The sequence below is a fragment of the Crinia signifera genome, chromosome 4 (genome assembly GCF_055691185.1).
Source record: "Crinia signifera chromosome 4, ASM5569118v1, whole genome shotgun sequence".
NCBI lineage: Eukaryota > Metazoa > Chordata > Amphibia > Anura > Myobatrachidae > Crinia > Crinia signifera.
The window spans coordinates 233,781,596-233,794,384 of record NC_139220.1 but is presented as its reverse complement, the minus strand read 5'-3'; the positions used below and the strand labels follow the sequence as shown (position 1 = coordinate 233,794,384).

Genomic DNA, 12,789 nt, shown 5'->3' with positions numbered 1-12,789 from the left:
CTCTCCACTAACCAGCACTTACCATAAAGGACAGCTGATGCTATAGCAGGAGCACACACAGCTTGGGGTCATCCTGCCATAAAGGAAACTGGCGCCAAAATTGCCAGCCGGGGCTGGAATCCCTAGGAAAGTGCCCCCCCCCCCCCCCCCAAAAAAAGCCCCTCAAGAAGTTGTTAAATAATATGGGGTTTTAAGAGGTGGACTACAACTTTCAGCAAGCATGCTCCGTCTAGCATGACTGTACTCGTCGAACAACAAGTGCTAGCATGTCTAGACATCATGTGCCCACTGAAACCTTACATACCTTACTGGAGCCTGTAAAAAAAAAAGTAAACTAAATACAGTACACTCAAACTGAATCTGGTATTATTCTGTCACATAAATACACCATCACATAGACCTTGTTCATGTCCTTTCCATAGGAATGAATGTGGATGCGCTAATTTGTCAGTTTGCAGCAGTACCTATGCTCTGACCAATCAGTGTATCCCTAATAAATTCTTACAGAGAGCATCCCAAAGTGACTTCTCATCTTTTACCAAAATTTGGGATGCTACTGTACATAGGCCAAATAGGATGTGATGACCCCAGGGCTGCTCGTCCTTTTGAAAGAAGACCACAATTTTTGTTTTCAGTTTGGTCTATAGTGTCACCTACCCTGATGCTGGTTATTGGAAAATAGAAAGGATCCTATGCCCACACCCCACCTCTTTTTCAATACCAGCCTAGGTTCAGAGTAGAGGCCTGGAGCTTGTTAATGATTTTTTTATTTTGTTTTCAATTCCAACCCTTTTTCACCATAGCACTAAAACATAATCTCTACAGATCATAGATTTACCGAGCACAAGTGTATGGGCTACTAATTCACAAATGTTTATGGAGAGTGAGCTGGAAGTGACGCATGCTGAGGGCACCGTACGCACAGTGTACCCCAGGTACCCACACCAGGATGCAGTGTGATAGGAGTACACTATCAATCAGCTTCAAAAGGGAAACGTCACAAAGTTGTAGAAAAATATTCATATTTACTTTGCAAACATACACGAAAAACATCACATCTGCTTTAAAAGTGTGGACTGTGATAAATATGACCATAAATGAGAACATAGTAGAGTAGTGAATTCATTAGCCAAAATACCATATCATTTCCTTAAACACTACCCATAGGTACTGTGCATTCAATCCCAGTGTAATATATTGTTGCTTTGACCTACAGTTTTTAATCCATGCTACAAAATGGCCGCCAAATGCTGAAAAATCAGTACTGATATTTACACCGGCTAGCAGTGAGGGCAAAGATGTCGCTTTCAATGCAGTTTGATGCCAGGCTGAGGCGGCTTGAGATGCACTGAAAGACATGGGATAAATGTACTAAGATGGGAGTTCTATTGAAGATGGGATTTTTCCCATAGAATATGATTGGTTGCTATGGGCAACATCACATCTTCAATAGAACTCCCATCTTAGTAAATTTACCCCAAAGACACCTGGAAAACTCTGCTTCCAGTTAGAAATCTGGCACGTGCGTCATACACATAAATATTATATTACAAAATGTGACATTAGATTATTGTGCTCATTTTGTTGAAAACTGTTGTTACAGAATGTATAATTTGTGTAGGTAATTGCTATTGTAATAGTGCAAGTATTTAAATTCAGGAATGTCGTTTAGGAAGCATTTTACTGGCCGCATTTGCAGTCACAGTAGCAGACAACAGCAACATTTTCAATTATACTGAACATATGTTGTACCTTGTGATGAACAATTGCCTATCAGCATTTTCTGGTATCCTCCCGTCCCCTTACCTGTGCAAAATACTCCTCCGATATCCTGCCGGCCCACTCTATGCACTGCTCCAGCGCTCGGCATGGATTGGAAATGTCTGCACACTTTATAAGCATCCGCTTTATCAGTATCCTGTTTTCAGGAGACGTCAGTACATTTTTCACCGAGTCATCTTCAGTGACGTTGCTCTGCACACAAGGAAAGGAGACTTGTGACAGAAATAAGGAGACGCTCATTGTTATATTGCTGTCTGTATAACTGCGACAATGAAAGTATAGAAGTGACTTTGGGGGGTAGTCAATCTGTGCCAATATTTCTGACAGTTGGAAATATCGTTGTCAAATTTACCTTCAACCTATTCAACCTCAGTGCCGATTTGTTGGAAAACACACGAATCAGCAAAAACTTTGCTTTGACTATTTTCCGCAGATATAGATTCAACTTTGAACAAAGTCGAATCTGTGTCATGGGGAAATCCACTTGAAAACGGCTGCATTTAATAGGCCTGTCCAGATTTTTCGGGTAGATTAAATATCTGGACAAGATTGAATAATCCCCTTTGTCTCCTTTTATCACAGGCACCATAAAGGCTAAATTGTAAAGTTGATTGGTTAGAAAATCCCATGTGCATTGCTTCATAAAACTGTGTGTACCATATAAATAAATAACAATGATATGTATAACTATAGGAAACACAAGGGTCTGATTCAGAGTTGGATTGTGCTACATTTACCCTTGCATCTATTGGTGGAGTCGATAGTATGGAAATGTTCCCTTCTGTACTAGCGTGTGCCGGAAGGTGGGGTTGTGAACACACCCATGGCGGGTGCAGATTCTCTATCTGAACATGAGCTCTGTTGAAGCAGCTCTGCATGTGAGAACGCAGTGACACAACCGGAACCCTCATATAATAGACTGTTTTTGCATTTACTCCAGACCACCTCACAGTCACTGGCCATATTACCCAGCTCATAGTAACTTTCAAGTAAAGGACTAACATTTAATAGAATACTGTAGCTACTAGGCTCAGACCCAGAAAGAAGTCAGGCTGCAGTGTAATTGGGTGTCCCAGATCAATGAAACCTTGTCCCGTTAAAAGTTCTATAGAGAGTATGCGCACTAATGCTTGGGGATGATGTCATCTCCAAGCGCCAGTAGAGTGAAGACACGCCACTCATGGCTTGAAACCGTGTTCAATCCCCTGGGTTGGACCTGCATTTTAGTGTAAATGAGTTTTAAGATTCTACAGTGTGGGACAGGAAAGGAAACAAGCAAGTTGAAATAAATGAGACCTAACCCTACAAAGTGATGCAAGAACAGCAGAGCATCAAATAATCGATATAAAGATTTGATTGCGTGTACATTTATTCCCTTTGCACAAATGCATAGGGAATAAATGTATCCCCTTCACATAGAATTAAATGACTGATAACAGAAAAATATATACAGGTTTAGGGGGGTATTCAATCTTCGGGTCACGGCAGACGAGCTTGCTCGCCTGCCGTGACCCAGTCCCGTTCTCGGTCAGCTCGACCGAGAACATGCAGGCGGGATTCAATGTCCCGCCTGCAGCGGGACGAGAAGGGGGCGTGGCCGCGAGTTGCGGCCGGGAAGTGACGAGATGCAGCCGGCAGCTCGTCACTTCCCGGCTGTTCTCGGCAGAATGAGCCCGACAGCTAGAGATGTCGGGCTCGTTCTGCCAGGAAACCCTGTTCAATGCTGTCGGGGAAGACAGCATTGAATAGGGCCCGTCGAGCATCTCCCCCACGGGAGATGCTCGACGGCGATTGAATATCCCCCTTAGTCTCCGATATGTAAAACTCTTGCCATCAGAGGTATTTTGAAATGTATACAATATTTTTTATATTTTTGTGCAAGTATCAAAGCTTGTGCAATGAACCATCAGAAAACAAAGGTGTCACTATCTCAGTCACGCTCACAAAAAGTTTCATTTGGGAATATTTCTGATATCGGATTAGTGGATATGAGAGACTCAACCTGTATATTCAATGTGGGGATTTAGCAGTACCTGATTTCTTGGCTACAGGAATGGGGAAGTTTATCAGTGTTTCAGTTTCAATAAAAGTCACTCAATGTCAATTCTGCTAATTACTGTTATGCTAAGGGAGGCAATGGCTCAAAAACCTGTAACTAGTGTATATCTCATTGCTATATTTCTACTAAATTCATCTCAGTCCTGATACAAACAGCGTGCCACAGTGGAACTCCTTTGTATATGCGATATACATGGGAAGCAGTTGCGTGGTAGGACTACAGTTGGCATACCAACAAGGGCGTCCGGACACTGATCACAGTATGGATAGGGTTAGGCACTAAGGGTGAGATGTACTAAGCCTTGAAAAGTAATAAAAAGGAGAGTGATAAACAACCAATCAGCTCCTACTTGTCATTTTTCAAACACAGCCTGTGACATGGCAGTTATGAGCTGATTGGCTGGTGGTTTATCACTGTCCATTTTATCACTTCACTAGCTTAGTACATCTGGCCCTTAAGGTGATATGTACTAAGCCTTGAAAAGTGATCAAATGGAGATTGATAAACCACAAGCCAATCAGCTTTTAACTATCATTTTTCAAACACAGTTTCTCACTCTCCATTTTCTCACTTTTCAATTTTAAAACATCTGGCCCTAAGGGAGTACAGTCAGAGTTAGGCTTAGGAAGGGTTAGGGGGTAGGAGGAGAGGGCTATGTATTCTGACTGCTGGCATCCTAAGCACCGGGATCCTATATGCAGGGCTATTTTTGTGCAGGCTCTAGCAGGAACTGTGGCCCTTATTCTAGTTCACTCTTTCAGACAAAATATTTCTTAGATGGACAAAACCATGTGCACTGCAGGTGAGACAGGTGTAAAACCCCACCCAAATCTAATTATCTCTGCACAAGTAACACCTGCCTCACCTGCAGTGCACATGGTTTTGTCCATCTAAGAAATATTTTGTCAGAAAGAGTGAACTAGAATAAGGGCCACAGTTCCTGCTGGAGCCTGCACAAAAATAGCCCTGCCTATATGCAACACCCTTGGTACTGTAGCAGTTATATATGACTAGTATTTTGTGTATGACTGATGTAGAGCAAGGGCAAAGCTGATGGTAAGTTACTTATCTGTTTTAGATTCCTGCTTCAATTTGAACATTTATAATTTTCTTGTGGTTGCTTTATTTGAGTTTTTCTTGAACATTTGAAGTGAAATATGTAGTAATGGTCATATATTTTGTAGTAGGGCTTAAAGCCACAGCTATCCTCACCCCATTTTCATCCAGTGCCGCTAATGGCTTATTGATGCTGTTGACAAACTTGTTTACATGTTCAAAGTGCTTTGTCATTTCTGTTGCTAAAACCATATCAATGATTGCTTGCCGCAAAGTACGGTATTCATTCCTGTTAAATAGCAGAGGGTTAAATATCACAAAATGTTAACAAAAAAAAACAAAAACAACACAGCTGTACAGAAAAAGTTATAACAATCAAGTTTACATAAACAAGCATAAACATTACCAATCATGTATAAAATAATTGTCATGTAAAATTTATAATAAGCAGGGTTTAAACATTGCAATGCAATATGTTACATAGAAAACCTCTGAAATCATTTAATAATTATTTGTGCCTAACTTTATCTAAGTTTATAGTCTATATACCTACTCCCAGTTTCTATAATCCACCCACCAGTCATTGGCCACAAACAGCTTCTAGTGTGATGGTTCTGAACTGGGTCACTCTCAGGGCAGTATTCAATGAGGCTAATTCGCCATGTTTGACGACGAATGTGTGCTATTTTTGTGTTGGAAAGTGATTTTTTAGGGTCAAAAAGCAAATCACCCTATTCAACGTGCACTTTAAAAAGGTTTTTTTCTTTAAATTTGGTGTCAATAAATCAGGAATTTTATTATCTGAAGGGACATGCTATTTTTATTCATGTGCTTATAGCACATGAATATATATTTATTTTAAAAAATGTTTTTTTTTTACACATAACAGCCAGCAGGGGGCCGAAAGCCGCTCATTACATATTCATATATTCACTGCTCCCGATCATTACATATGCACGATCGGGAGCAGTGCTAGCGGCTCCCTACCCAGTCCTCTGCTAGCTCTCCAGGGGGGAAGATTGTGCTGCCTGGGTCCCGGGGAGCCCCCCCCCATACATTCTGGGGCAGGCAGGGAGACTTCCATCTCCTTGCCTGCCGCCGTCCCCAGGCTCCTTAAGAATCGCCGCCTGTGGCATTGAATACTGAGACAGCGAGGGCTGGCAGCGACGGCTCCAGCCCTCCGGAACACGGCGACAGTGCAGTGAATCCTAAACAGGATTCGCTGCACATGCCGAATTTTGTCATTGAATACTGGATGGTGACACAAGCACGGGATGCTGCCAGATGTGATCCCCAGCCACCTGAAGAGGGATCATGATGTGTCATCAGCAGCCCTGGTAAAGTAGCAAGTGCTGTCCTGCAGCCGAGCACCATGGTATTGCTCAGCTGAGAAGTGAGCTGTAAAATGGGTGGTATGGTGAACCCGCTGGCAAATTCTTAATGGTACGCCGTACCCGAGCATCCCAGCATACTTGCACCAAATATATATAATCTAGGAGAACAGAAATCGCATTTATATGCATTATTCCACATGTTTAGAAAAGATAAAAGATCAATATATGAAAAAGAGCAGCAGTAATGCTGAGAAATCGTGTGAAAACTGCCCAAACCCTATGTGCTTAACCTCCAATTCCGATCAGATGTGCAGTCCCGTAAGTATCGGATCCAAAGTACGCAAGCGCTGCACGTAAGCTTTGTCGGATTCACCAGTACTTGCTCGGGGTTGCATAGGATACGTTATATGCGGTCCAGCCGCGGGGAGAAGTTGCTGAGGTATCGCATGCAAGGCTGCATGCGATACATCGGATTAGTGTATGGGGGCTTTAAACCTTATGACCTGAAAAGGAAAACAGCCTCCCCGGGGATATTATTTCTATTAATGTACAGATTTGTCATCATACACCTAGGGTTTACTAATAAATATCTGCTATGGGCAACATCACTCATTTTTAAAAGCTTTAGTAAATGTACCCCTGGTTGTTTCTGCCATGTGGCATGAGATGCTTGGTGCGCCTTAGACATTCTGTCAGGGGTGGCATATCTTTTTTTTCCCTTAAATATTGTGGTTATGTCACAATGACTGTGGCACGCTAAGTGGGGCTATTTGGTGCGCCTAGAGAAGAGCTGTATGAGGGCAGATCTGTATGAGACTTAAAGGCCCCCTTACACTTGTAAGATTTTGCCAGATTTGACCCAATTCAGATGGATTGGGCCAATTTATCTGACAAAATCTGATGTGTCTGATGCTGTTGGATCCCGTGCGCATTGGGTCTAACCAAGAGATTGATCCTCCTGCACATAGGATAAATCGCAAGTCAATCAGGTCCAACTTGTCCCCTCACACAAGTTGGACAAGTGTAAGGGGGACATTATAGTAATCCCTGACATGAAAATCCACACATCACTATACTATAGTATTTACCAAAATGAAGATACAATTTTAATAATGGGGTGATTATGACGACACATGTGCATAATGAGATGGGAGCGGCAGTGAGGATTTATTCGCAACGTGTCCTGACTGCTTCAGGTTGTGTCTGTGGCTGTGATCCTGTATACTTATACAATGACTGGCATCTTATTTCCAGCACATATGCTGTGAAACCATTGAGTTAATCAGAAGTTTGATAATGGACTGACCTGCACCCGACGCTGCACTGGTGTATTTTCTCCCAGTCGCTGAGTACACACTCACACCTGCAGTAGCATTAGTGTGGGCTGTGAATCAAGCCTATTGCTCAGATGTTCAACAATCTTGTAGAAGTTCCCAATAATGTGTAGTAATTGTATGATGCTTTCCTTTCACCTTTCTGTTCATCCCAAACTAGCTCATAGAGATTGAAGTCTGGTGACCATGTTGCCCATAACATGACTTCGAGGAGACCATTTTGGTCTTTTTCATGAAAGGTAGTTACTGAGGTTATTGGATGGCTCTGCAAAATGCTGGTGCTTTTGGTTCAAGGTGCTAGTTACTCTGGGAAATTCACCAACGCGGGATCCAGCAAAATAGCCCAGGCCATCACACTTCCTCCTCCATGTTTGGCAGGTGGTTTCACTGGGGTTTATTTACTAATCGGTGTGTTTAATCCTTTGAGTGCCAAGCGAATTTGACAAAATAGGTGTGAAAATTGGCAAGCAAACATTGTATTCATCATAATGACCTGTAATGTTTATCTTATATAGGAAATATAATCTTTTTTTAGACAACAAAATTTAATTTAAATTTATATAACAAATGTGAGTGAAGCTGGCATTTATAGCGGATATTTTGCACATCCCTCACAGAGATGTTGGCACTCAAATGGTTAAAGCACATAAACCAATGCATTGAAAAAAAGTCCATTGAATCAAAACTGCTTACTAGAGCTTTCCGTTGCAAATGAGTTACTTTGGCTACTTTATGTACAAACCTGCTACCTGTATAGATGGGCAACCAATCAAAAGCAGTCTATTATTGTTCACAATAACAACCACTTGATCTAAAAGATCATTAACATCTGGCTTAACTCCAGCAAGCAATCAGTTTCAATTGTGCTGGGGTAAATGTTTTTTAAACATATTGGAGGAATTCAATTAGCGCCTATGGCTAATAAATGCCCATTGCCTCAAAAAGCTATCAAATTAAATAACCTTTTTCCACATGGTAAATCAGGGATTAGTGTGCGCTAACCCACTGATTCCATGGAAAACAATGAATCAATGAGTTTTCGCACACGTTAAAGCCCTGGTAGTGCCAGATTCCTCCCAGGACAATTTACATGCTGGGTAATCTCCCCTAATTGAATCGCCTGTGCACACTTAGAGATTCCCTTGGCAGCCAATATAGTTAACCTTATCAGTGGTGCAGTGGGAGAACAATATAGTGCATACACACTGACTGATATTGTTCACTATATCGATCATTGACCTCACTCGCCCCCTGCTCCGTACATGCAGGCGCTGATGAGATTGTCTGATTGATCTGCATGTACAGACGATGGGGAGGGTTGTTAGTAATGCGTGGGATCGTGATTTGTTAACATTGAGCATACACATTGGCAGGTATTCAAAGATATTTTTCACCCTGTTCAGTGAATCCTGTTTCGGATTCGCTGCACAGTCGCTGGGTTCTGGAACATTCGCTGCCAGCCCTCCCTGTCCCCCTATGCAATCACACAGGGGATCCCTGCCCCTGACGGCGATTTTTAAACCCCCCCCCAGCGAATGCCATAGGGACCTGGGGGTATGGCGCAAGGCAGGGAGATTGAAGCCTCCCTGTCTGCACCGGAATGTGCGGGGGAGAAGGAGGGCTCCCAGGGACACAGGCAGCAGAAGCTGCCCCCTGGAAGAGCTGGCAGGGGATGCTGTGGAGGGAGCCGCTGTGCTGGTCCCGCTCATGCATATGTAATGAGCGGGACCAGTGTCCAGTGAATATGTAATGAGTGGCTTCCCCTGCTGACGTCATTTGTAAAAAAATAAAATAAAATATATTTGCAGCACATGAATCCAAATAGCCTGCCCCTTTACATAATAAAATTACTGATTTTTTGACCCCCCCCCCAAAAAAAACCCTTTATTTTAAAAGAACACATTCCAGTTCATCTTAAAAAGATGTCGAATGCAAAACGGTGAATCATGGTGAAAATCATGCTGAAAGCAGTTCTTCATCCTAGCACTGAATACACTTTCAGCGAATCACAGTGAAAACCCCATTGAAATACACCAGCGAATTGCAGCGAACATGAAGCGGAGAACTGGCCGGCAGTCACTGGTCGCTTTCGGCGAACAGTGAACATTGAATAGGGTGAATCAGATTTTCAGTGAAAAAGATTCACCGTAGATAGTCAAAACAGCCCGATTCGCCAAAACAAACAGTGAATCGGGAGCATTGAATACTGCCCATTGATGTTCGCAATATATTGTTATATATCGGTATCGTGCATATCACGATATATATCAGTATATATACCAGTATGTATCCAGCTTTACACTTGTTCAAAACCAGAAGATAACCTATAGTGATGTAAGTAATACGTCACTATACTACAAACAATACTACTAAAATATAGGGGAAATCTTATTTATTATTCCCACAAAAGCACTAGCATTTAATTTCTTAAAGCGCAGGTTTGCCATTTATTTCTGTTTTAATATAGAAGTTTATGGGCAACTTCCAAAACTTTTGCTTTGATACATCTGGCATTTTTATAACTGCCTAAAATCATGCAATGACCTGAAATGTATCACCACTTTATAAACTTGCCAAGAGGTAAATGATCATTCCTCCAAAATTAAAAATGCAATTTTGGATGTTATACACTATGTAAAATAAAGTCCAACAGGTTATTTCTCTAGGGTCTAATGTTAAGGCTCCCCAGCGAGTCCCAGAATTCAGCCATCACTTCTCTGCCTGCTTGTACATGCTACAAAATCAATGGGCCAAATTCAGACATGATTGCAGGACATCTTTGTTCTCAAAACGAGCTAATCCATATTAACTGCAGGTGGGGTAGATGTAACATGTGCAGACAGTAAGATTTGGGTGTTATTTTGTTTTCGTGCAGGGTAAATAATGGCTGCTTTATTTTTACACTGCAATTAAGATTTCAGTTTTAGCATACCCCACCCAAATCTAACTCTCTCTGCACATTTGCTCCACCTGAAGGCAACATGGTTTTGTCCATTTGCTAAAAAAAAAAAGCAGCCATGCGATCAGGTCTGAATTACCGGAGTCTCTTACCTTTCCATGTTTTTGAATATATTGCACTTGTCATCTCTCGTTGTCAACTGGAAGGCCAGTGCCGCATGGTGGCTCTCCAACACCGCTGTATCATTGTAAAGGATTGCCAGCTCACTCCCAGCATTGCACAGGAATGAGTTTGTTCTCCCAGGATGATCCACATCATGGACAGTGGCAGCAATAAGAGCAGCAACCTCGTCAATCGGGTCCAAGGTTTGCTGCAGGGAGATGGGACTTTAAGATATACGGTGCATAGCAATGTGCTCATGTGAATATGTTTCTACAACAACTTTTTTGGGGTTCTTTTCATTGGAGCCAGCAATATTCAGGCTAAGACAGAAGAACAATTTAAACATGCTTGGGATAGGCATATGAACATCCTTACAAAGAAATAAGGATCAAAAAGGGTTGAGATTACCTGAAGGATAAAAAAGAGGCAGACTAGATGGGCCAAATGGTTTGTCAAAGTCTATGTTTCTATATAAGTGTTGCATAAAAACTTAGTCAGTGTAGTGTTGCAGCTTTGCCACATCCAGTAGCTGCTAAGACACACATCCATGCTATAATGATACTACAACCCTCAGTGTAGCTCACTTGGGCCAGGTTTCCTCTTACCCCAGTTAAACTTGTGATGTCAGGAGAACTGGAATTGGCCAGTAAGTGCACAGCCAGCACCACTGTAATACTTGATGGTAGCAATTGAATTCCCCCCTCCCCATAAATTGAACCAATACCGGTATTGCCCATAAACTGCTTGCTCCATTGTGTTAAAGTTATAAGTCAAGTATATTAAGAATAACCATTTTTAGATCAGAAATGAAGTAGAGAGGAACTGTGGACACTTGGATTTATAATGCAGTGTAAATGATTTTAAAAGTAGCTTACCTTGACCCGTTCTTTGCACAGGAAGTAAGCAGTGGCATGTAAGACATCGGCGGAATGCGTTGAATTATGGTAAGCGTTGCCTGAATGGTAGTTTGACTCAATAACATGCAGCCAAGACCTCAACGTAACTTCTGAGCAGTTTAGAAACGAACAAACCCCAAATCGTGCAAACAGTTTAAGGCCAAGGTAAACTAAAGGCCTGGAGAAAGACACAAATTGATTGAATCCAGAGAATATGAAAACCATTAGAATTACAGAATGCTTATAATAGTAAAACATAATAATATGGCACAACGGATACCCAATTATTTATTAGATTTCTTCATATAGCACCAGCATCGTACGTTATCCTTCCATTTACATATTGAGAACAACAAACTAATAAATCAAAAGTACTAACAGTCATGCAGAGGAGTGTAGAAAGTGATACAAAGTAATAGACTACACGCCAAGTAGTGATTCTGGCAACAAAGAGAGATAAGGGCAAGGGGCAATTATACAGTATAATGTAGAGCTTTTGTGTTGCTTTCACCAGAATGGCCCCAAAGTAGGGATCTGATGATGACAGCAAGACATTTTTGTCTGTACTGAATGTACTTCAGCCAAGCCAAAAGATTGTATGCAGGTGTCAGGCTCAGCTATATGTAGTAACAGTTTAATATTTGCCATGATATTCCTTGGTTCCATTGACAATACAGACCACAAAATATAAGTTTAAAATGACAATATGGGTGACATTCTATGGGATGAGATTTGTGTTTTTTGGCGAAATGTTCGAAAAAAAACGGGCGAAATCCCGTTTTCGCATTTTTAATGAGATGCGAAAACGGCAAAAATCGCTGATTTTGCCACGAAATCGCACTTTTACAAAGTGCGATTTTAACTCGCACCGGAACTCGCATCCAGATGTTTTCCCATTGAAAAGTATACAATGCGCATATTTAATGAAATGCAAATTTTGGAAATGTGTCTTAAATTCGCCAAAAAATCAAAACAGGTTCTGATATGCGAGTTGGCCAGAACCCTGCACAGATCATTGTGCGACAGAAGCTGTTAGCTCCATTGGAGAAAGCCGGTTCAGCCCACTGATAGTGCGGGCTGACCGGCTATGCTGCAGAAGGGAGACCAGCGCTGGATCCTGGATCGGTAAGTATATTTGTGTAAAAGTGAGGTGTGTGGATGTGTATGTAATAAACATTCTTTTTACAGGTGGACTACAAGTCCCAGCGGGCCCATTAATGCCCCGCATGCTGGGACTTGTGGTTCTCCAAGTCCCAGCCTGCGGGGG

At 41.8% G+C, this 12,789-nt stretch overlaps 1 protein-coding gene across 3 annotated transcripts in view; it reads right to left on the bottom strand.

The window, feature by feature from the left end:
- Positions 1–12,789, bottom strand: part of PDE8A (phosphodiesterase 8A) — a 271,484-nt gene that overhangs the window by 3,723 nt on the left and 254,972 nt on the right. For all 3 annotated transcript variants that reach the window (XM_083183993.1, XM_083183991.1, XM_083183992.1), the window contains exons 17-20: positions 11,502–11,700; positions 10,617–10,834; positions 5,054–5,186; positions 1,807–1,974 (exon numbers count right to left, since the gene is read on the bottom strand). In XM_083183993.1, the coding sequence (XP_083040119.1) occupies positions 1,807–1,974; positions 5,054–5,186; positions 10,617–10,834; positions 11,502–11,700 (718 nt within the window). The remainder of the gene's footprint in view (positions 1–1,806; positions 1,975–5,053; positions 5,187–10,616; positions 10,835–11,501; positions 11,701–12,789) is intronic.